Here is a 22,329-nt window from a genome sequence, read left to right as displayed (position 1 = left end):
CATTTGAGTTGGGCAGGTACTTTGATAGACACATCAAAGGGTGCATTTGTTGAATTGGGCCAACATCTGGAGATGCTCGCAGTCCGCTAATCATGAGTCGGGTGCGTGTTTTGACCTCCGCCAAACCCCTGAGGCTGACTCACCGAACCCCTAGGGTTCGATCGAACCCAGGTTAAGAACCACTGGGTTAAAGGAAGATCTTTTGCAACGTGTCTGTGATAATGGTAATGATCATGTTTTTGAACAGCACTTTTCTACCTTCAAGGCACTCAAAGCGCTTTACATCAAGAAACCACTCAACTGTCTATTTTGCCAAACCTTCTCCTCTGCACCCTCTCCACTGCTGCCTCTACTCTCACAACAACTAGTGTCTTGTCCTCTTTCCCTCTTTCACTACATCCATACATCTCTTTATGGTCTCCCTCTAGGCCTCCTATTTCCCAGAAGCTCTAACCATTTACCATTCAGTATCCTGTCCTATCCTCTGTACCATCTCAATCTGATTCTTTACTAGATTAGATACAAAACTAAACTCTACAAGAGACTTCAAATGCTACAGAGCTCAAGCATGAACACCCGCTCTGGTTCCAGAAGTAAATATTCCAAGCATTTTTCCCATATATATCAATCTGTGCGTAACATGGTGGTTTTGGTAACTCACGGGTCCTCTCTTGTGGCTGTGGACGGTGAACTCTGGACAGAAGAGCAGATCAGCGATGGAAAGGAGCAGGGACTCAGCCAGGGGGCGACACTGCTCCTCATCTTCACCGTCTTCATCCAAACGCTACGAAAGAAATAATTAAAAGGTGACTCAGGGTAGAGACCAAGAGATGAGTCACACATACATAAACCGTGGAACTGTCAACCTTCAGGTCAATGGGCGAAAGCTCTACCAACCAAGCCTTGCAACATTCCACAGTATGGCATTAAAATTGTACATCTCCATGGAGAAAAGCAGGTGACATCACAGGGCCAAGTTTTTTTTTTTTTTTCTAGCAATAATAAAACTTGTGATTGCGTAAATGCAAGATATACATGTTTAATGCTGTACACATACTAACATACCTAGCAAAAAATATAACATTTCCATGGTGACAAGCAGGTGGTGGATTCTCTAAAAGAAAGTTTTCAGTGCGCACCTTTAAAACTTATCAGTGTGCAGTGTGTTTGGGGCCAGAAGTGAGTTTATATAAGAGAAGAAATAGTAAAGGTTACATATTTCTTAATAATAAAAGTAAAAAAAAAATATTAATAAAATAAAATACAAATAAATACAAATAAAAAATTAAAATTAAAACTGTGTCCCAGTCTATTGTCCCTCAGCTGCAAGTGTCAAGTTTCTAAACGTTTTGGGACTTCAGTTTGAACAGTGCCCACATTGTCAAACTGCCCTCCTCCCACTCTTGGTCTGGACCCAGGACTAAACCAGAACTGTACCAGGACTAGACCAGGATCAAATGTCTCTTAATTAAAGAGCGGGACTCAGGTGCAGGTGTAAACTCCTCTGACATTTAGGAATTACCTCAAATTTGCGTAAGGAATGGCCTATTATTTACGGAATACTGGGAACTACAGGAAATACACTAAGGGGTCAGGAATGTGTGGAGGAAATAAGTCTTAAAGTTTTAAAAAGGGTTTGATATGCCCAGAGGTTTTACCAATACCAATAACAAAAGTTCCCCCAATATCACCAATACTTAGATTTTACATAGATAGTTAGATATTTAGATGACTACGTTAACTTTTATTGTTTTAAAAATGCTATATTTTCTGAAAACAAAGTAATAAAAACATTTTTTTTAAGTTTCAGTTTAGTTTTTGATGCTCTGAGTCCTCTACTTACTTCACGCACTATGTCACTCCCCCTTCACAGTGCTATCACAATACAATCGCTAATAAAACTACTGCACATCGCATCAGGTTTGTGAGGTTGTAGTACATCGTTTTATATCACGCTTTTGTGTATTTACGGAGAATTGTCGTGTGGGAGTATGGGTGACATAGACTTACGGGCGGGGCATTGGACAGAGTCTTACAGCGAAACGTAAGGAGAGTTTGAATAGGACCTGGGATGCATGGGTGACATCTAAAAGCTCTTCAGGCATGTTTTTGATGCAGGAACAACATTATAACATGGTAGAAAGCTCCAAAATGTTTGCATTATATACTTTCCATTTTAAACCTTTACAAATCCAGTTAACACATGCATTATATTGTTTTCACATTTGACTTCTTTTTTTTACAATGCAGTTCTTACCCGTCCTGCTCCTGGGACCGTGGACCAGAAAAACCCTCTCCAGTCGGGATCCTCAAAGATGTAAGGCAGGATCCGGGTCAGTAAACGAGTGCAGTTTAAAACTATCTGTCTCTCTTTCTCTGTGGGAACACCAACGGACGCACCCTGCACCATCTTCTCCACTGCCTGGGATAAAAATACACATAAACTTTATACGATACAACAACAGTTAAATACAAGTTAAATACAAGTAGGTGCAAGTGTAATTATTTACTTTTGGGACACTGAGGTATGACACAAAATGTCCTAGTTATTTTGTTTCATCATTAGCCACATCTATTGTAGAGAGATTTGAGAAGTCATAAAACGGCCTATATTACACAAAATGTTGTTACCTACACAAATACATACCTGGAATTGTGCTTTGTTTCATTCATGTTTGAGTAATCGTTTATTATTAGTCTGTCTACATCTACAGTATGCATCTACAGAACCAGAAAGTAATATTTACGAGATTTTAAATTGCTATTTTGATCTAAAATGACTATAATGCACTATAAGAGAAGCATTTGGAGGATCCTCCTCAAGTAAAGCTACATAATGTAGCTTTAAAGATGCATAAAGGGAATCGGGCAATAAAAGAAAGAAAGAAAGAGAATGAAAAAATCGTTACTACTTTAGGCAAAAAGGTTATTCATAGCAACTGTGTTACTCAACATCTAATTCGTCACTTTACAGCCCACCTGCCTCTGTGTGACGTTGTGTTTGAGGAACAGTTAAAGAGTGGGAAAATCAAATGCTGCATTCCTTCATCTGTGTCTCCAGGAACAACACAGGCCTCACAGTAGTACAGACGCACAGAACAATCCATCTATCATTCCATTTATACATGTACTTTATGAATGGTACAAACAGAAAAAGGGTTTGGTTTACAGAACTATTAAATACATAAATGTTGTGTTTGGGGACCCATTTCCAGATCTTGAGCTAAGATCTTGCTCAGGACTACCTTAACTGAAAGATTAGCCTATAGTGCATGTTTTGGGTTGATGGGGGAAGTGCCGAGAGTGGTCAGAGGAAACCCACCCAGACACAGTGAGAACAGACAAACTCTACACAGAATGGCCCCACCCAGCCTGGGAATCAAACCCAGGACCTCCTGAATGGGAGGCTACTATCTGGTCGGTACCAACCTATGAATACTTAAAGGTGCACAACTATCCATATTACCATAGGTTTAAGAATGATGAAACTTTAGGATTGTTTCCATATAACTTAGCAATCTACAACTAAATATGATGTCTTTGATTATATCTGGTGAAAACCCCTCAAAATGTCACCTATAATAGGACGCAAAACCCACGAATATACAGTTAATGGTTTACCTTGTAGCAGAGGGTTGCCAGATTGGATGGTGATTCTTCTCTCACGGCTCTGATCTCTGCAGCTGGGACCAAAGTGAACACGTCCTGAATAGTGGTATAAGTCTCACACCAAAACTGGTCCCAAAATGCATCATCGGAGGCCTCCACGGGCTGAAAAAGAAGATATAAACAACCAGAACCGAGGCTTTAATGATTTAATTGAATGTGAGAGAATAATACATCATGCATTTAAAGGTGCACTATGTAACTTTCCCAATGGGGGCTGCTCAATTTGCTTGTCTCAGTGGAGATGCTATTGTTTTGCCTGGAATTTGTTTTTATCCCTTAAAAATATAATGAAAAAAATGTAAGCGGATTGATTCTCCATAGATCTGACTTGTAATGTGGCTTAGTGTCATTACTCGCTTGTCTCCAGGCCAAAGTTACAGGTGTGTCAATTCTGTGGAGAGGTGAACTTGCTCACAGTAAAAAAAAAAAAAAAAAAAAAAAAAAGAGAGTTATTTTTGTGCAATAAAACACATGCAATAGAATAAATGCAAGACTGAAAGTTTAATGTCATACTGTGGAACACTCCTGGCAAAGCATTAGCATGTCCTTAGAGACAAGCTGGTGATTGACTGTTCACAAGAAAAGTTACATAGAGCAACTTTATAAATAAACATATGCTGTACACCAGAAAATCACAAAAAAGACAAAAGAAGCCAATGTGTATACTTTTTATATATTAATAGTAAACCACATTATTGCAAGTAAAATGTCCTCCTTTTTTTTTTTTTTGATTCCTTCATTTGTTATTTTCATTATTCTGTTGTGTTTAACCTACATTACAGTACATCATTTTAAATATCAAATTAAACAGTGGGACATTTTAGCTCCACCTTTAATCCATTATTATTATTATTATTATTATTATTATTATTATTATTATTATTATTATTATTATTAATAATAATAATAATTATAATAATAATAACTATTTATTTATTTTGAGCTGGATTTTTTTTTTCTTTTTAAAATCAATATTTCTTGTTTCTTGTTGTTCCCACAAGACACAACTATTATTATTATAATTATTATTTTATTTTTTATTTTTTTTACAATGTTGTCTAATCTGCGAAATACCTTAACGTATACACACGTCATACGAGTACAATACTGTTAATTAAAATGTAGCCGTTTTTCTTCCATTTTTAAGCTAATTCCACGTGTTTTCTTAACTTTCTTGTTGACTTTCGGGCCACCATCTGTTACACACTTGACTCAACATCGCATCTCAACTGCTTTCCACGCACAAAATCCCGCTTTTTATCAGTTTTTTTTCCGTGTAACTGACCTGTGTTTTGGTGGTAAGTTGGATAACTGCTTTTCTGAAGAGTAATTTGGAGTCTCCGCTTCCCATTTTCGTGTTTTTTTCCTCGGTTAAACTTCACGCTGGTTATCTCCTCTACATCCACACAGGTCCCTTCAGCAGCGCACACATTCGACACGCTATACGCACACTCCTGACGCACACACCACGCGCGCGGACATGAGCTGTTCAAGGGCAGTAGGGAAAGTATACGACCTGTAATTTCAATAACGGTCCAACAGTTGAAAAAAAGTTATTTGTAATTGAGTTAAATATCGGCAAGTTAAAATGTACCCAGGCTATGTATTTTTTTCTAATGTGTTTTTTTTTAATCCATGATGAAATAAATACAAAGTCCTATTTTTTTACTTAAAAGATGGGATTATGTTGTTAAAAAAAAAAAAAAGTCCCGGGGAGCATTGAAGGCCTCAACAGGATCTGTCCAAAGCCACTTCCGGGATTAACACCACCTGAGATGCTACTGCACGCCCCAGTTATTTGTATTTCTTACCATTTATTGCTAATTATACCTAATTATAACTTTTGGGGAGTTTATCCCTTATTATATTGGTTTAAAAAGAATACTTAAATTCACAGAGCAGAGCAAAAGACACATGTTAATATTGCTTGTCATAATACGTTTTGGTGTATTTATAATGAGTTTCATTTCAACAGTAAATTGTTTGGATTCGTTCCAAGGTAAGTGAATAAGGTAAGTACTGTGGCCCTTGTAGGCTAGTCCATTTTTGTCCACAAGAGGGAGACATTATCCCATTTGTAGTAGTTACTCTTTGTTCTGGCTTTTGTGGCTTTATTTTACACACTACATTAAAACAAGTAAACAAGTATATGGAGATATTAACGACACTTGCTACTTCGTCTTATTTTGTACAAACAATCTGTGCTTATGTATGCAATTTTTTCCCACACTGATGACAACACACTAGGGAGAATTCTGCCCAAAAGTTTGGCACAATTTATACGTATGAAACCCATTTTTTTTCTGACACTTTAAACAGTATTTCAACAAAATAAATGTATTGTTCTATAATTGTATTTGTCAAATAATAGTTTCTGTGTACATTAAAGAGAGAAAAGTTTTGGCCCAGTTTACCTCATTGTTGCTAGGTAACAGTTATTCAGTTCCCTCGCATGGTGTCAGAATTTTCAACCAGGAAGTAAAAATTTAAACTTAAAAAAATGACCATAATGGGAAAAAATGTTTAACATGTTTAGCACAATCTTAAATACAAGGATGTTGACCGTGTTTTAGTAAAATTAATAGATTACCCTATTATAGGCACTTTAACTCATGTTTGGAATAAAGCTTGGAAAATATTTATTGCGTTGGTTGCCTTTCTGCCTAACTATGCCTGGAATAGTCCACAATATGGCATTACACAATATGGCCAGGGAATGTGACTTTTTTAGTATGGATAACTTCTCAGATGAGTATCTTGTTTTGAGACCAGTTTAAGTATCGACTTGATACTTTTGATAATCCTCATTCTAGGCAAAGGAATAGCATCTTCATGGGAACGTAAAGTGGCAGTCCCATCTTAATTTGATACAGAGCTGTTTCCTATGATAAACTGGCCAAAATATGACATAATTCCCAAGTGTACTCCCTCCTCGTGCTGTTACCATAACTACTACTAATACTGCTACTCGTACAGGCCAGTCATTCATATTGCTCAGAGAAAGTTCTACATCATCGCAGAGTAACAGCTGGTTCTTCATGCCTGGGATTTTTTCGCAGTACTGTCATGTGAGGAGGAACCCCAAATGTTGAGGTGACGCATATTTTCTTATTTTTTACATTTAACACTCAAAGGCAGATGTACAACTGTAGCATCTCCTTGCTTCCTTACTACCTCAGATCTATATTTCAATTAGTCATAAGCTAATACTAGTTAGTGCTTTAATAGCAATTTTGAATATCTGCTGTACTGGAACTATAAGCATCACAAATCAGATACTAATCTAAGCTAGATACTCATTTGAGCAGATATTGATACTAAAAACGTCACATTCACAGGACAGAAATGAACCTTTCCTGAATATCTTTAGAATGATCTTGAGCTGTATCAGAACAAGTATAAGACACATAGACTAGTATACACCCATGGACCACTATGGAACCTACTTAGACCACTGAGATATAAGGTCACACGGGAATATAAAAAAGAAAAGCACTATTATGTATTCGAAATGGTATCAAGTATTGATGAAATTTTTGTATCATGCCAACACTGCTTATTCGTACTTTTTTATTTATCTATTTCAATTTCCTCATTACCACTGTGTTTGTGTAATAATGTGTAATGTTTTGCCTACTAAGCGTTCATTTGCAAATAGATTTTATGCTAAAATCATCTCTAACTCCTATACAGTTAAGGAGAACAGACTAGTTTGTTCTACTGCAAATATTGACAGTTTATTAAAGTGATAGTATGTAACTTTCTGGAGGTGTAAAGTCAACTACATGGAAATAGAAAGTTTAAATTATACTTTAGAACATTTGTTTATGCCATACTGTGGAATATTAAAAACCAAAGGAACAACATTTTTATGGAAATAAGCAGGAAGAGTCTCTCCTCTAAGCCAAATAAGAGGCACGTTTGTGGAGGTTCATGTCCAGTCAGAGTAAAGCCTGGAGACTGAATAAAGAAATGGACTAAGTGGGTGTGACGTCACCCATAGCAGTCGGCTCCAGTAACATGAAGCTTATTGAGGCTAGCGGTTATAGGGGCCAATTTGGAGCCAAGTCCATATTTGTAACTCCGACCGCAAGTATCATAGCAACGAAAGAGCCAATCCAGAGAGAAGCTGTTGAAGCTAATGCTTTAACAGAGAGTGGGCATTTAGCAACGCTAGCAGGAGCGACCTCGGGGAAAGACGGAACCTGATTTATCTGTTATCAGTGTTCACATCTTAATTTACTCAGACTAAAGAAATAAAAATGCCAGGACCATGTAGAGCGGGTTAATACAAACATTAAAAACAAAATGACGAGCCTGACAGCAGCAGTTACAGAGAGATAGAGAGGCCACAGTTTTTTCAGTGTAAAGTGAATTGGAGCCAGAGTCGATGGAGCCGGAAGCGCGCCCATGATCACTTCGTATATATGGAATGCGGCGGCTAACAGGTTAGCTGTGTCCATTTATGTACACAGTCTATGGTAGACACATGTTTTTCTGTTTTTTAGTGCAATACATACATCCATAGTGAAAAAAACACTTTTATTTTAGTCTATTTTTTGGCAAAAAGTTGCCTACTATGGCTTTAAGTGCATAATTGAAACAAAGTAAATAATGCATCGAATTCTTAGCGCCACCTGCAGGCTTGCCAAATGAGTATATAGTGAGTAATCAGTAAATACCTTCTGCTACTACTACTGCACTTACATGTTTATTTACGATAACCTGCTTCATAAGTTACAAAAGTATGACAAATTATGATGGTTTTAAGCCCACTGGTAGCAGCTGCAGATGCCACGGCCACTGGTGCGGTTTAAAGTGTGACTCACTAAAAACTGTGTGGGCTGCAGACATAACAAAACTCACTCGCTCCCTGAATGCCTCAATGAAATCTGCAGGCTCTGTCAAGTCCCAACATCTCAACACATCCTCCAAAAATATGGAACTATTTGTGTTTTTAATGTGGAGTTTGATTGCACTGATAGAAGCTAGACCGGTAAGGTGGAATACAATAATTTGCACAAGTTTTCACATGTTTTATTTCGATTTCAAATTTTATTTTTAAAGTCTATTGTATTTGTTTTTAGGAGCGGGCACTGTCTGCCCTTTTATCCTCGTCTTATTCTTCATCATCATCCATTGAAACTTCAGGTAAGATTCTTTTTCAGTTGTGTTGTATTGTTATAACAAAAAACAAAAAAGAAATAATTTTACCTTTAAGATCAAATATTATGAAACAATTTCCTCTTGTGAGCTTTTAGCCATGTTATAATGCTGTTACATCTTCAAAACATACGCCGAGTTGTGTTTTGTTTCATTCACACATGTCTGAGTAATCCTTTATTATCAGTCTGTTTACATTTCCAAACCTCAAAATGCTCTGTTCTGCCTTGTGATGTCATGTAGTTTACAAGATAACGGCTCCTTTTACCTTTTGTTTAGTAGAGATTGACAATTCCAGGGCTGAAATCGTTGTAGGAGTGAAGACTGATATAACGATTTGTCCAGTTGACAGATTTAAACTTTGTCTTTTGCTATGGATGAGACCTGGACGACTGAGGGATTACACAGAAATTAGTTATTAACTACTAGCTTCCAGTTTCTTATGCTTACTCAAAGGTCTCGTAATGGTGCTTTATCTATATGTACCTGTGTGTTGTTTTCAGTGAGAGGTGAGTGTTTGAATGGAGGAACCTCAGTGCCCACTCTTACCACCAGGGAGCTGCTCTTCTGTCTCTGTCCTGATGGTTTTAAAGGCAAACGCTGCGAGATCGGTAAGGAAACACCATGAAGATAAATAGGCGTAATGCCCTACTATGGGACATTCCAGGCAAAGCAACAACATCTGGTAGCAGGTGACTGACCCTCCACGAGATGTAGATAAATTGTGGTATCATGGTTCTATTGTTAATGAAATTTTGCAATCGTCTCTTCTAAGGATTGCCTGTTTCGATATTACTGTGACAATACTATTTTATTTTGTTGCTATAGATACGAGGGTCCTATGTTACGAGGGGAGGGGCATGTACTACAGAGGTACAGTGTCGCGGTCTGAGAGTGGGCTGCCCTGTCAGGAGTGGGACCTCGACACCAGGGTGCGCTATATGGCCTCAGACGTCAACAAGGGGAGACACAACTACTGCAGGTATTCTATAGGTCGATATCATAGACTATATATATAAATGGACATAGCTAACCTGCTAGACGCCACGTTCCAAAAAGGAAGTGATCATTTTATTTTGCGATTTTGTCTGTAAATCAAGATATGAACATTATTAACAAACAAATCAGGTCCATCCTTTCCCTAAGGTCACTTCTTCTAGCAACAGGTTTAATTGACAACATTGCTAAGCGTCCGCTCCCCGCTAAACCAGCAGTGCAGGCGGGAAGGGGCATTACCTTCAACAGCTTGGCTCCTGATTGGCTCTGTGGTTGCTATGATACTTGCGGTCGGAATTCCAAATGTGGAACTCCGCTCCAACTTCGCCCCTATAACTGCTCTAGCCTCGATGAGCTTCATTTGACTGGAGCCGAACGCTGTGGGTGTCACTCAGTCCACTTCTTCTTTATACAGACTATGGATGATATCTATGTATACAGTTGTGTCTTAATAGTTTTTTAAATCGACCAACCAAAAAGAATGTACCTCGTTAAAATCAGGACTTACAAGTAATTCTAAGGTTTGCTCTATCAGTAGAAGGCGGCAGATAATCCAGATGTTATAGTTTAAAATAACTATCCGTTCAATTGGTGGGTCTCAGATGACATCACAACATTCTATAGGCTAATACTATATACAGATGTGGAGCAGCTAAAATGAATATGGTTGAAAAACAGATATTTGTTGTAACACCGTGAGTCTAGACAAAAATAGAAATGATCAAGTTCAACATTTGTGTCTTTACCTTTTAGACATTTCATCTTTATGATACTATTAAAGTCCCTTATCTTTATAGAAAGAAAGGCAAATGGATATAATTTACTATCATAATCTATTCTTTCCTATAGAAACCTCTTGTTGAAGCGTCGTCCTTGGTGCTATGTCCGTAAAAACCAGGAGTTGGTTTGGGAATACTGTGACATTCCCCGCTGTGGATTGGATACATGTGAGTATGTTTCTGTATTTTGATTAATTTCACATTCACTTTAGTTCAGTGCCCCAGGGCAGCTGTGGCTACAGTACCCACCACCACCAACTTAGTAGTACAAGAGTTGGGTGTCTTGAAAGGCACTATATAAATCCTATGTTATTTTTCACTTGTCCTGGTTTGGTCCTGGTTTGGTCCTGGTTTGAGTCAAGTTTAGTCCTGATCTAGACTTGGTTTAGTCCTGTTCTAGTCCTGGTTTAGTCCTAGTTTAGAGGTATTAGAAGTACCGGTACTCAGCAAATCTATAGTACTCTCACATACTGAAATAGTAAAAGTATTTCACAAAATTTCTTCAAATATAAATGCTGTACTATCATGGCAATGGCAAAGTGTTTAACTCTCACCTCACAGCCATTAGGTTATTGGTTTGATTCCCACACTTTTTGGTTCTTAATGTTGTTAATCGATAGCGCAACGGACCCTATCCTTTCCTAAAAACCATGTATAGTATTTAGCAATTAACCGAAACTGGCACAGTAGTTAGTCATTGGAAGTACTGGAAGTATTACTAATTATTTGTCTGTTGGATTAAAATGTGAATGACGTGTAAACCTACGTAGGTGTTGTGAAAAAAAATGTTTTATTTTTAAAGTTTACAGTTGAAGTTACTAAACATTAAAGAGGCGCTGTAATTGGTTTAAGTGAAATTCAAGTTGTACATCAGTCGTGAAATATTTTTATTTGGCGTCACATAAAATGGTTTTCGCACAACAGGCCTACGCAGCAAATGTGAGACAGTTTATAAAAAAGCTTTGAAGTGATTTAAAGTGGAACTAAACTCTGAATCAACTAATAACTTTTTTAATTGTGGGCCTTGTTTACAAATTTGTACTTCAGGTCTATGAACATCTTTGGCATTCACAAATGTTTCTTAACTAAAAATGTTCTTCTGGAAGAACAAATCCAACAGTCAGTAGCAACAAACATTCAACTGTTTTAGATTATTGTTACTCTAATAATGCAACACAAAAATCTAATTCCTCCATGATTGTGAGTTTTATATTTTTAGATAATTTCTTCTACAAATACGACTATGTGATCCAATCACATTTATGAGGTGTTTTATAGAGCATGTGGTCTATGTGGTCTCACAGACTTTATACAGAACACACTTCAGTGGACGTTCTGAATTTTTTAAAAGAAAACATTCATGAACGAGGCCCAGTGTCCTCTATTCCTAGTCATTTGACCATTTTAGTGCAAACTAGGTCAATTTCAGCTTTGTGGTCAAAAACTGACTCCAGTGGCCAATGCAATTTCAAGTACTATGTGACATAACACAAGACTGCTCTGATTGCAGCCAAGTGTTTCTGATTACAAACACCTGGCTGCAGGGGCAGAGTTTGAAGTACGGATACTGGCTTTCTTGTGCTCAGTTTGTTGTCTCCAGCCTTCTACAAGGAGTATCCCCCACGTGCGGGGCTAATTAGAAGTGAGTGCCTTGACCAAGGCCTCACATATGTCTGTCATAATGTGGTCACTGCATGGCTGTTGCTGTGGAGATAACTCTCTGCATTTGCATAAAGTTGACTTCAGTTCAACTCTGCTACACTCAGGTTGCTTGAATTACACCCCTTTCCTCTCCAGTTCCTCTAGTCTCCCCTCTGATCCAGCCTGCATAGGAAATGATTGATCTATTTGAAATGTAATTGTGGGTGGGGTTTAGGTATTTAGTCCCACTTTAAAGCGACGGTGACATAATCTTGAATGAGTTTGAGGGAAGGGCATCTGGCAGAGTAATAGCAGTCCATCTGGTGATTAAAAAATTTGAAACTGCTCTACTGGCTTAATCATTTTTTCAGTTTTCAAGTTTACTAACTTGTATTCAGTTCTTTTTTCCAATGTTCTTGTTATTAAAACTGTTAAATAGTTGTTGCCTAACAGTTTGTTTCAACACGTCCCGGGTCTGTTGTGGTAGCAGCGTCTTGCTTCACTGAAAACTTTGAAATCACATTCTTCTCTTTCAGATCCAGACAAACCTGCGCCCACAATGTCTGAACCCAATCCAGGTGAGGCCAAGTCTCCAGCCCAAATCTCAAGCTGATTTAAATCAATATAATACGTTTCTGGCAAATGAGAAAAATCTGTAAAAAAAATTCAACACTATGAAATTAAGTATATATTAGTTGCAGTGGGGGGTGAGTCTAAGGATATTTTAATGGCCTTTATCGAATAATAATACCAAAGTTATATCACATTATGACATCTTACTTAAATTGACCTATTTTCCTAAAATAGTTTAGGAAAGTTTAAGATTTCAATTAGTTGAGCATGGATACAGTTTATATGATTTATATATTTTCCATATTATGCTGGTATGTCTTCCCTAAAATATAATAAACCACTATTAAATTAATACTAAAGTAATTTCAGAATGAAATGTGGTTCACATGGATATATTTGAATACTCAAAATGTGTTGGTGTTAATGGTACCTGTTGTCATAACTTTTTAATAATCTTTCTACCTTGTGTTTTGTGCAGGAGAGAGTCCCTCCTGTGGCGTTCGGACGAAGGGTAAGATGATGAAGATCGTAGGTGGGATGGTGTCGACGGTGGAGGCTCAGCCCTGGATGGCTGCTGTGTTCTGGAGGAGTAAGACCAAAGACAGAGTGTTCAGATGTGGAGGCAGCCTCATCTCCCCTTGCTGGCTCCTCACTGCTGCACACTGCTTCCCCGACGGGTACAGCTTTATTATTGTACAGTGTGATTTATGTTTACTAACTCATTAGAATAAACTCCTAAAAACTATAATATATCCTAGATAAAAACAACAAATGTAAAATATAATTAGTGAACTTCACTGCAACTTGACTTACAATTTTTTTGCCACAAATTTGAAAACACTAATTACTGGCAAATATTGGTTATCTTCCGAAACAACAAGACAACAAGATTGTGTTGTTTCTGATTTTCAGACACAATCCAACCTTAAAAATAAAACAAAACAAAACTTAATTTACTTTACCCATTTTCATAGACATTCAGTCTTGACTAAAATGTTAATGGTAACTACAGTGGTCAAAATGAGACTACAATAAAAAAAAATTCCACAGTTTTATAAATCACTACAGGGACAAATTAGCGTTAAACTTGTTTAAAACAGCGACTCAAATATGGTGGGAGGATAGCCTCCGCCGTAGCTCCTCCGACCAAAAATGTCTGGTGCCGCCCCAGAGGTGGGGATGTGCAAGTCATGACTTTGACCAGACTTGAGTCACTATTTTGAGGACTTGAGATTTGACTTGATAATATGGACTAAGACTTGGGATATGATTGGGACTTGAGCGCTATGACTTGAGATGACTTGATGCTTCTCTTCAAAAAATATATGAAAAGTATACATTTGGATTTGGTAGTTCAGTTTAAAGACTTAAAAGGCTCAAAGCAAAGGACTTGGACTCGACTTGGACTTGTGGGCCATTGTCTCGGGACTTGACTTGGACTTGCCTGTGTTTGACTTGGGACTTGACTCAGACTTGACACCAAAGACTTGAGACTTACTTGAGACTTGCAAAACAATGAGTTGGTTCCCACAAACCCACAAACATGTACTATGATCAGTGTTATAAGTCTCTTAACCTGTCAGTAGTGTAAATTTTATGGTTAATCTGTCTAAATTGTGTCTTGCAGATCTCAAACCAAACCCCGGCATTTCTCTGTGGTTTTGGGGAAGAACGCTCTGAACAAAACTGACCTGGAGATGGAGCAAAACTTCAGGGTGGAAGAAATAATCCTACATGAAGGTTATGACAACAGTGAAGGCAACTTTAACAATGACATCGGTACAACCATTTTATTATGACCACTGTATTAGTGATATATATATATATATATATATATATATATATATATATATATATATATATATATATATACACACATTTTATTGGGTTTCAGTATATAGGCTTGTTTTCAGTTCAGTTTATTTGCCATTTGCCATATAACCACCACAATAGAAAAAATGTGCGAGCAGCCCAAAGTGAACAGCATTCGTTCATTCAAAACAGAGATAATAATAACACAAACCTCATAAAATAATGAAAAGTCTAAGACGGCACACAATTAATACAGTATATTACATACATTTAGCAAAAAGATCCCTCATCCTAGACACTTTCTCCAGCTCCTCCAAGGTGTTCCCAGGCCATCCGAGAGACAAATTCCCTTTAGCGTGTCCTATATCTTCCCTAGGATCCCCTCCTGGTGGGACATGAACACCTCCCCAGGAAAGTGTTTAGAAAGCATCCAGAACAGATGCCCGAGCCACCTCAGCTGGCTCCTCTCCATTACAAACACTACAAATAGTTTCTTCTTCCAAACAATAAATGTAATTTCTGTTTTACGTGTGATATTAACAGTAAAATCTTTCTTCCAGCCCTGGTGAAGTTAAAGCCCAAAGGTGGTCGCTGTGCTGTGGAGAGCAAATCAGTGAAGTCTGTGTGTCTTCCTCCAACAAACCAGAGTCTGCAGACTGGACTCAACTGTGAGATCTCTGGATATGGCAAAGAGAAACATGGTAGGATATGAACCAGTGTAGTTGACATAGAATCAGTAGTTGTCTATGAGTAATGCCCCTAGTTGCAGAGACAACCTTCAACTTTTGAGTTTGTAAACACTGTTGCCAAAGCTGTGGGTGTTATAATGATGATTTATGTGATAATTGTTCTAAGATGTAAGGGATTTTTCGGCTTATGTCAAATGTATCCAGAGAGTAAAGAGTGAACCAAGTGGTAATACCAGAGGCTTAAGAGAGACAAGAAACAAGTCTGGACTCAGACATTTCTAGTCGCTCAGAAACAACACACTTTTGAAACCCAAAAGTTCATTGCTCTCAGCTGCCGGGTCTGCTCTAGAAATAACAAACTGAAGATATTTGTGAGTACATGCAGCACAGGTAAAATCCTCCAGGTAAGGTAGTCCTGACTGAGCCTAGCTCAACATCTGGAGATGGGTCTGACAGGGTGGCCCAGCGACATTGAAGGATGGGTCAAATGCAGAGCAAAAATTTTCGAACGGGGCAGTAAAGTGTTCCTCAACTTTAATTCATTAGCTAAAAAATTGACAAAAATAAAAGCATGTTTTTATTTTGGATGGTTTCATTAAATTGAAAAACATGCATCCTTACTCTGAGCGGGCTTGCATCTCCACAAACCCGACATGTCTGTTTGAAAATGTTGTTCACTTGACTATAATATTCCACAGTATGGCATAAAAAATTACTTTGTATCTCTCAGGTTTATGGTATCGGTCCCAAGTCTTGCGTGAGGCCGAGGTCCAGGTTTTGTCCGATGAGACCTGTCGCCGTGACGACCACTATGGAGATATGATCACCAGGAACATGTTCTGCGCAGGACGTCCCGACTGGAGCCAGGACGCATGTGAGGTATTCAGGAACAAGCCCCATACTACAACAACTTTATTCATAAAACAGTTTAAAAGTATTTAAGATAGCAAAAGCCAAAAGTAAAATCTGTAAACTGAACGAAAGAAGTTGTAGGAGCGAAGACATTTCGCTGCTCATTCAAGCTGCTTCTTCAGTTCTGTTCAGATTACCGCCTTATATCTGTCTGAAGGGAAAAGCTAACTACACTGAAACTGAAAACAGTGGTTGTTTACAGTTTCTGTTTGTAGGCTAGGTCTATTGAGCTACATTAGACAGACTAATAACAAAGGGTTAAACATGTGTGAATGAATCATAACGCAACTCCAGGTATGTTTTTGATGAGAAGGTAAAAACATTATAAAATGGCTTAAAGCTCACAATTTTGTGTAATATAGGGCCTTTAAATAATCTTATAACTCCAAAAATGTGCTATTAATCAGATTTTGAGGGCACATGTAACTGCAGTCTAAGCCAAAGAGAAAAAAATGCAACCTGCTCCAACCTGCTCTGTGTGAGTGGGACTTTGAGTTATTTTTATTACTGATGAAACATGACATTTTAGATCAACATCTTCACTTCAGTCCAAACATCATGTCAAATAAGATAACAACTGACAGAGGAAACGTTTTAATATAAAGATTTATCTCAAGGAAATAACAACCATTTAGACTTTTAATACCGAGAGATTTGGCATCTGTTTTCGTCTTTGTTTTTCGTCCTGATTTGAGATTGTATTGAAGAATTAATGACAGTAGGCACAACGACACAGAAGGATCATCACATTTAAAGCAACCTCAGCTGTCCAAAGTGTTTTACATAAAAATGTTTTTATATACATTTTTTAAGGGGAAAAAAGAGGATCAATATGGGATGTTCTCTCTATGTGGATTAACCTTCTATTTCACTACAACTACAATTTGACAATAGCAATAAATCAATCATTCTGATCACTTATATTTACTGTTATCAAGAGATTCCATACCCCAGACACTTCCTCCAGCTCCTCCACTGGGACCACAAGGTATTCTCAGGTCAGCCAAGAGACATAGTCCCTCCAGCGTGTCCTGAGTCTTCCCCGGGAGGTGTCTAGGAGGCATCCGTAAACAGATGTCCGAGCCACCTCCGCTTGCCCCTTGGAACATGAATGAGCAGTGGCTCTACTCTGAGCTCCTCCCATGTAACTAAGCTCCTCACCCTATGTCTAAGGGAGTGCCCAGTCATCCGAAAGAGGAAAAGCTGCAACTGTTTGTATCCGCTATCTTGTTCTTTTGATCATTACCCAAAGCTCATGACCATAGGTGAGAGTAGGAGCGTAGATTGACCGATAAATCGAGAGCTTTGCCTTCAATCAGTTCCTTCTTTACCCCAACAGTCACTGACCGCATCTGCAGTGATGCAGTCGCTGTATCGGACTGCTGTGGTAAAGAAGGTTCCTAAATAATTGTCCATAAATATTATAATATTACTAATAGTTGTGCTTCTAGGCATGAGAATCGCTTCCTACTTTCACCAGTAGAGGGTGCCAAGCTTCTATTGCTGTTCTGTTCTCTGTTGTGAAAGGACCTGACACTCCAAAGATGTTTGACTCAAATACGATTTTTTCCTAATATGGCGTGTAATAGTGTAAAGGTCTCCTAAAGCAAGAAAATGTATTTTGAAGTGTACTTTATACTTGTAGTTACTTCTCTTTATTATCGAATATAGAGGTATCTTCTGTTTTTCTGTCTGTGCAGGGGGACTCTGGAGGCCCTCTGGTCTGTGAGGTGGGGGGCAGGTTGTTCCTGTTTGGGATCATCAGTTGGGGCGATGGCTGTGCTCAGGAAAACCGACCCGGAGTCTACACCAGAGTCTCCAACTACAACGAGTGGATTCAGAACAAGACAGGGCTCCCCTTTGTCAATCCTGGACCCTTGTTCCCGATTAAATGAACATTACAACGGGACATAACTAATGATGACTGATGCATATTTTCTGCATATTGTGTCATTTTGACCAAATTAAAGCTGTTCTGTTGTAGGGTTGTGAAAAGTATCGAAAATCTGACAAGAATCGATACTAGTATCGAAACTAAATACTAATTTGAGCAGATATCGATATTAAAAAAAGTCACATTCACAGAACAGACATGAACTTTCCTGGATAGCTTTAGAATGATCTTAAGCTGTATCAGTATAAGACACATAGACTAGTGTACACCTATGTACAACTGAGGGATTACACAGATATAAGGCCAAATAGGAATGTAAAGAATATACTGATATTTAATGTGGAAAATCACATTCTCTGCATAAAGAGTGTTTTTTATTATCATTGTTATATTGGTACTAAATCTATTTCTTAGTATCGAAATTCAGTTTGAAACTTTAGTATCATGACCACACTATTCTCTAGTAATGGGTGTGTTTAACTTAAATGTCTTCACTACTTACTTTAGAGTAGAATATAGGAAAAGTAGAAAAGTCCTGATATTGTGTCAGTTGCACTAAGCTTAATTTTAACTGCTGTATTTTTTTTTTTTTTTAAAGAAAAGCTTTTAATACATTTGTTTATTGTTAATCTTGGGTATAGATATAGGTCACAATATACATAGTTATTTTAAGGCATATTTAATATGCTCTAAATGTGGAACTTAGGTTTGACAAAAATGTACAAATACAATGTTGAAAATGTAAAAAATAAATAATATTAATAAACAAAAGAACTGTATCCTTCTCTTGTGGTGAATTTGATTGCAATTTTGTGAAAGGCAGATTAAGTTGAAGAAAAAAAAAAATAAAAATATATATATATATATATATATATATATATATATATATATATATATATATATATATATATATATATATATATATATATATATATATATTTGTCATTGTGTCCTTGGGCAAGACATTTAACCCACCCCTCCCCCAGTGTCTGTGTGCACTGCTGTATGAATGTGTTGCGTCATTGGGATTACTGTCTGTCTAATCGATAGGGCCGCCTCATTGCTGGTATTACCGCTATAGGATGCTGTTGTGACTATGGGGGGGGGGGGGGGGGGGGCTATGGGGAAGATGACAGGGTGAAAGTCTCTGGCACCAATATCTCACATCCCCCCCTCAAACAAATTTTAACAGGGGTCAAACATGGCAAATTTAGCTTGTTTTGCATGATATGAAAGTTGAATTTTCAGTTTAAGCCAAGGCACAGTGCATTTTGTCCAATGCCTTCCACCAATCCTTCGAAGCCAATGGGGCAAGCTGTCAAGAGCAGTAGCCCAGAGACACACACCTCTGGTCTTGAACTTAAGTAATTACTGTAGTAGTAAATAGAAGAAAAGTAGTAGGTTGTAGTTGTAAGTACTTCCAATAAGCAGTAGAAGAAATTAACCATGGTGTCTCCTTTGGCAGTAAATACTGTTATTCCTGCATCAAATTACTACATATTACTCTGTATTTCTTGTATCTGTCCCTGTCAAATATACAAAATAAATAGATTAATAATAATAAATAAATAAATAGTTATAGTATAGTATTTGTAGTAGTTGCAAGTACTAGTGGTGGTAAACAGTTGTAGAAAATAGTAGGGCAAACTTGTAAACAAGAATTGGTCCTTAATATTTTGCAGGTAAAAAAAAAAAGTTAAATTATAGAATTGAAGAAATAATAAAAAAATGTACCCCCTCCCCGAACCGCCATTAAGTAATAGTAAGTTATTGTAACATAGTAGTAGGCTCAGTATGCCTGCACAGGAAAAGAAGTGTCTGGGGAGCTGGAAGGCATGTTGACCTGTATTGCTGCCCTGGATATGTTAAATATTATACATTGTCAGTCATTACTGTACTTTGGTAATTATAATTGGATTTTTATTTATCTGTTTTGCTGAATTATTTGGCTAATCAATTCTATTGCATATTAGCATGTGTAGGTGAAGGGGCAAACTGTTGATTGTCTTTGATAATTTCTGCCGTTGTGTTTTCAGGAACGCATGTGCAACCATATTTACAATGACGCAGTATCACAGAGCTATGAGATCAAGGAAGAATGAGATAATCCCTCATCAGCTGTATATAAAGGCCCTGACCCCGGGACCCTGCACCAGCCTAGCTCCACTCCACCCACCGCTAAAGACACCACCACAGAGCTGTCCTCCACCCAGACAGCGGTAAGTAACAAAAATACACTTTGGGAAGCTCTGAGTTTATATTATAATTTATTCTTGGCCTTTTTTTAGCTACTTTTCAAATTAGATTTCCAGTACAACTTTGATAGCACTGCTTAACTACTTGAAACTACTTAAATGATATATTGGTCTTAAATATGTCAGTTTTTATCAATTCATGCTGTTGTTGTGTTCTTGGGCACACCTTGCTTAAATATGTCTGCAAGATTGTCAAGGCAAGCAGCAGAAAAGTAAATGTGAAATTGGCCATTTACTATCTTGTATGGACTTAATTTAATGTATGAAGAATATATACCGTACTACTTTGAGTCTGTATTTTAAAGCATGCGCTCTGCATAATGTGATACGATCAGGTGCTCTGCTGAAGGCTTGTTCTTTAAGGATTTCATCTTGTGACTAAGCTATAGAATTCCTTAAGCATAGAAACATTCTCCATACAAAACTTCACTAAAGTTTATTGTACTACATGCTATGCCCAAAAACCACACAATTTCTACTGTTATTATGGATCCGTCAACAGAAATCTACTACTATAAATGAATAGGATCAAGGTCCAATTCTGGGCTCCTTAGACCCTGGGGCCCGGGACTACAGACCCCTTTGCCCCCCCTCCCATCGACTCACCTGGTTATCACTGTATGCTTACAATTATTGAACTACTACACCACAAGTTAAATTTGCAAGTAACTTTGTGCTATCCTGATGCTTGGATAAATGAAGAGGATTGCACAAGGAAGGGCATCTGGGCTAAACTGTACACAGGTGGTTTGCTGAGACTGTATCTATGACATTTCAAACGGTGAAGTTCAGCAGGAGCCGTCGCCAAAGGGTCAGTGAGAGGATATTGATTTGAAACGCTCACTCAGCTGTTCCTCGATCGTCCTTTAGATAAACAGATTAGCTCAGAGCCACAGAGAACAGTGAAGTCACTAAGCAACATGAGCCCAGGGGATTATGGGAAATTGGGTCATCCGCACTGTCAAATCTGAGACATTCAATTAGCCGGGAATATGTCGGTAAATCCCGGGATTAACGCTTGTATAATGTCAATTTATAATGTCAAACTGAGATGAAGAAGACAGAAAGACGAGAATGTGTTTTCAAAATGGCTATGATGGTTTATTTGAAATAGGATAAATACGAGGATCCCCAGTGCAGTTAATAGATTAATAATATGGCAAAATATAACATGAAAAAAGATAAAATAATTTATTAATAAAATAAACAATACAAATGTTGAGGGAAATAAAACAAAACTTAGAATATAAACAGAATATAAAACAGGTGCAGTGTATATGGTCAATGTACAACTGATCAACAAATGGAAAAAAATGGCTAGTCAGATTAGCCTATAAAGTATAAACCATGGTATAAATGGATAAGGTATAAATAAAATTATGGCTCAGGGGCCAAATGCAGCCCTCAGACCAATTTCTGTTGGTCCTTAAGCTTCCTGCTGAACAAACTCTGTGTACAGCAACACGCGAGCTCACTGTGTTTCAAAGCTAACAGTCACTTTTATTAAAATGAGAAAACATAAAATGAACAACCTATTAAAATTCTAATTAATTAAAATATAGACTACCCAATTAAAAAAAATAAAAAATAGAATATTTCAGTTTTAGTGCTGTTTTAATATTATTATGCCTCAAAATTAGCATTAGCATTAGCATTGACAGTCAATCATCTCTCTTTCTAAACACAGAAGTGTCCTCTGGTAAAGTATTCATTTTATTTGTATAATTTTTAACATATTGTCAGTGGCGTCCACTCGGAGCTCCTTGTCCTCTCCCTGATCTTTAAATATTTATTCATTTTAGCGTGACTCTGCAAAAACCTCATAGAGATAAATTGGACAGGAAGTAGTGACACTAAGAATGAGGTTACCGGGCCCGGAGCCAGTTGGCCCAAAGGATCAAAGGCAACACTTTATAACTGCAAATTCAAGTATTTGTAGAACTGTA

General features: G+C 37.6%; 2 protein-coding genes across 2 annotated transcripts in view; one reads left to right on the top strand and one right to left on the bottom strand.

Moving 5' to 3' along the window:
* LOC117387491 (protein HID1-like) overlaps nucleotides 1–5,085 on the bottom strand; it is a 53,533-nt gene extending 48,448 nt beyond the window's left edge. Inside the window, exons 1-4 of the mRNA XM_033985005.2 lie at nucleotides 4,955–5,085; nucleotides 3,622–3,771; nucleotides 2,258–2,422; nucleotides 662–784 (exon numbers count right to left, since the gene is read on the bottom strand). Coding sequence (XP_033840896.1) covers nucleotides 662–784; nucleotides 2,258–2,422; nucleotides 3,622–3,771; nucleotides 4,955–5,020 — 504 coding nt within the window. The 5' untranslated portion in view covers nucleotides 5,021–5,085. The remainder of the gene's footprint in view (nucleotides 1–661; nucleotides 785–2,257; nucleotides 2,423–3,621; nucleotides 3,772–4,954) is intronic.
* Nucleotides 5,086–8,559: 3,474 nt separating this feature from the next.
* Nucleotides 8,560–18,712, top strand: LOC117387719 (urokinase-type plasminogen activator-like). The gene is made up of 11 exons (XM_033985261.2): nucleotides 8,560–8,665; nucleotides 8,757–8,820; nucleotides 9,336–9,443; nucleotides 9,661–9,814; nucleotides 10,678–10,775; nucleotides 12,785–12,826; nucleotides 13,300–13,498; nucleotides 14,449–14,600; nucleotides 15,194–15,334; nucleotides 16,053–16,201; nucleotides 17,935–18,712. The coding sequence occupies exons 1-11, from the start codon at nucleotides 8,609–8,611 to the stop codon at nucleotides 18,127–18,129; spliced, it is 1,359 nt and encodes a 452-aa protein (XP_033841152.2). The 5' UTR covers nucleotides 8,560–8,608; the 3' UTR covers nucleotides 18,130–18,712.
* Nucleotides 18,713–22,329: the final 3,617 nt, after the last annotated feature.

This window comes from Periophthalmus magnuspinnatus, chromosome 19 (assembly GCF_009829125.3).
Source record: "Periophthalmus magnuspinnatus isolate fPerMag1 chromosome 19, fPerMag1.2.pri, whole genome shotgun sequence".
NCBI lineage: Eukaryota > Metazoa > Chordata > Actinopteri > Gobiiformes > Gobiidae > Periophthalmus > Periophthalmus magnuspinnatus.
Note: the sequence above shows the minus strand (reverse complement) of the source record. Positions and strands in the feature narration are given on the sequence as shown.

Coding starts and splice junctions, on each gene's coding strand:
- LOC117387719 (XM_033985261.2), top strand. CDS start 8,609: ATGGAACTATTTGTGTTTTTAATGTGGAGTTTGATTGCACTGATAGAA. Junction 12,827..13,299: donor AATGTCTGAACCCAATCCAG/GTGAGGCCAAGT, acceptor TGTTTTGTGCAG/GAGAGAGTCCCTCCTGTGGC. Junction 14,601..15,193: donor CAACTTTAACAATGACATCG/GTACAACCATTT, acceptor TCTTTCTTCCAG/CCCTGGTGAAGTTAAAGCCC.